This window comes from Chrysochloris asiatica, unplaced genomic scaffold (assembly GCF_000296735.1).
Source record: "Chrysochloris asiatica unplaced genomic scaffold, ChrAsi1.0 scaffold00060, whole genome shotgun sequence".
Lineage (NCBI taxonomy): Eukaryota > Metazoa > Chordata > Mammalia > Afrosoricida > Chrysochloridae > Chrysochloris > Chrysochloris asiatica.
In genome coordinates, this window is record NW_006408578.1 from 1020833 (window position 1) to 1022847 (window position 2015).

The 2015-nt window shown below is 40.9% G+C and overlaps 1 protein-coding gene across 1 annotated transcript in view; it reads right to left on the reverse strand.

Annotated features, from left to right (window-relative positions):
* Positions 1–2015, reverse strand: part of JARID2 (jumonji, AT rich interactive domain 2) — a 303515-nt gene that overhangs the window by 55729 nt on the left and 245771 nt on the right. Inside the window, exon 5 of the mRNA XM_006864074.1 lies at positions 1334–1510. Coding sequence (XP_006864136.1) covers positions 1334–1510 — 177 coding nt within the window. The remainder of the gene's footprint in view (positions 1–1333; positions 1511–2015) is intronic.

Here is a 2015-nt window from a genome sequence, read left to right on the forward strand (position 1 = left end):
GCATGTCCCTGAGGAGCCTAACAATGTGATTCATGTGGAAATAGGGTCTGTGTGGATAAAATTAAGGTGAAGATAAAATCATAGAGAATGAGCTTTAGATCCAATTATAAGAGCCAGAAAGGACACACAGCGATGCAAGAATGAAAGCTATGTAAGGTATCTATCTGTGTAGCGATTTAAAAATAGACATCTGTCACTGAAAGACCAAAGAGAATGGCAAATGAAGACAGAGACTGAAATAATGTTGCCACAGGCCAGTAAGTGACCAGAAGATGGGCAAAGGAAGAAAAATCAGGGGCTCTGGTAGTGTAGTGGTTACGAATCGGGCTGCGAACTGCAAGGTCAACAGTTCGAAACTACCAGTTGCTCCGCGGGAGAAAGAGGAGGCTTTCTGCTCCCGTAAAGATTTATGATCTCAGAAACCCTGTACAGGGATGCTATGAGTCGGAACTGACTCCACGGCACATAACAACAACAACAACAACAAGCCTTTGGAAGTACCAAGGACTGTCAAAAGAACAAACAGATCTGTGTTGGAAGAAACTTAGCCAGAATGTTCCTAGGAAGCCTGGATGGCCAGACTTCGTCTCTCATATTTTTGACACATTATCATGAGAGGTCAGTCCCTGGAGAAGGATTTTATCATGTTTGATAAAGTAGAGGATCAGAGAATAAGAGGAAGAACCCAATGAGACTGAATGGCACAGTGTCAGCAGTATTATACCCAAACATAGCAATGATTTTGAGATTGGCCCAGGACAGGGCAGTGATTTCATTCTGTTGGGCACAGACTCAATGGCACCTAACAACAACACTGACCAGCAATAGTGTGCCGGGAGGGTCAGATACAAAGAGGAAGCCACTCAGTGAGATGGACTGGCATTGTTGCGTTCTGTTGGTATGGATTCAACTGCACCTAAGAACAGTAACGTAGCCTTTGGAGAGAACATGGCCCTACACACTGAATTTAGAAATCTGGTTGAATCAGATCTATGAGAGCATTTCTACTGCTTTAAGCCATGAAGCCAGCAGTCATTTGTTACGGCAGCCCTACTAAACTAATACAACGGTTCCTGTTTGGGACGTGATTTATCTGCTGTTCTTAGGGAATTCATCATTGACTATTTATACCCAACATTCTATTCTTTTAGAATGCCTTTGATGGTACTGTGATGCACTCTTATCTCTAACCATAAAGTGTCTGGCACACTTGCTTTGCAACTAATCAGTTTGTCCCTCTGTAAACAGAAGCTTTCTTCCAGTTAACTCATCAAAAAGCCTGGTATTTCACCTTTTAAAACAGTCATACGTGTAAATTCAAGAGTGAACTTACCATGTCCGTTGTGAACGTGCTTGTGGGTTTTTCCCTTCCTGGGGGTTGACTGGCATGAAGATGAAGCATTGTTGGCGGCTGCTTTGACGTCTTCTGTCTCATAGTCTTCCTCTTCAACATCCTCCTCCTCCTGAGAGCTCCCGAAATACACCATGCTGTTGGGCAGCGCAGGAGAACCTGGTGGGTTTAAGAAAAACGGCTCAGAAACAGAGGCCTTCATCCTCACCCCCTTTTCCAAAAGAAGCAAAACAGTGGAGACAATTTATTAAGTTACAAATCTAAATCCTTGATGCTGAGTGCATATAACAAACCTATTCATCTCCACAGCCATTTTTAATTTATTTTTCAAACATCCCCCAGGAAATAAAACTCCATCTGTGTCCTTTTAACAGATTTCAAGCAAAATCCCCCAGTAGGGGGAGAATACCATTCACCAAACATAATAAATCAAAAAAATTTTAATCTCATTTGAATAACTGAGTATAAGAAAAAAATTTGAGTGATGTGAGCAAGTAAAACAACAGAAAAACTCAAATTGTTGGGAATTTTATGTTATATATTTAACTCACTAGGCTTTAAAAATATAAACTCAAGCAAATGAATGGGTAAAATGTCAGGAAACGAAATCAGAGAATGGTAAAGGCAAGTGGTAAAAACAGAGAAAAGTTATATTAAGTAAGGT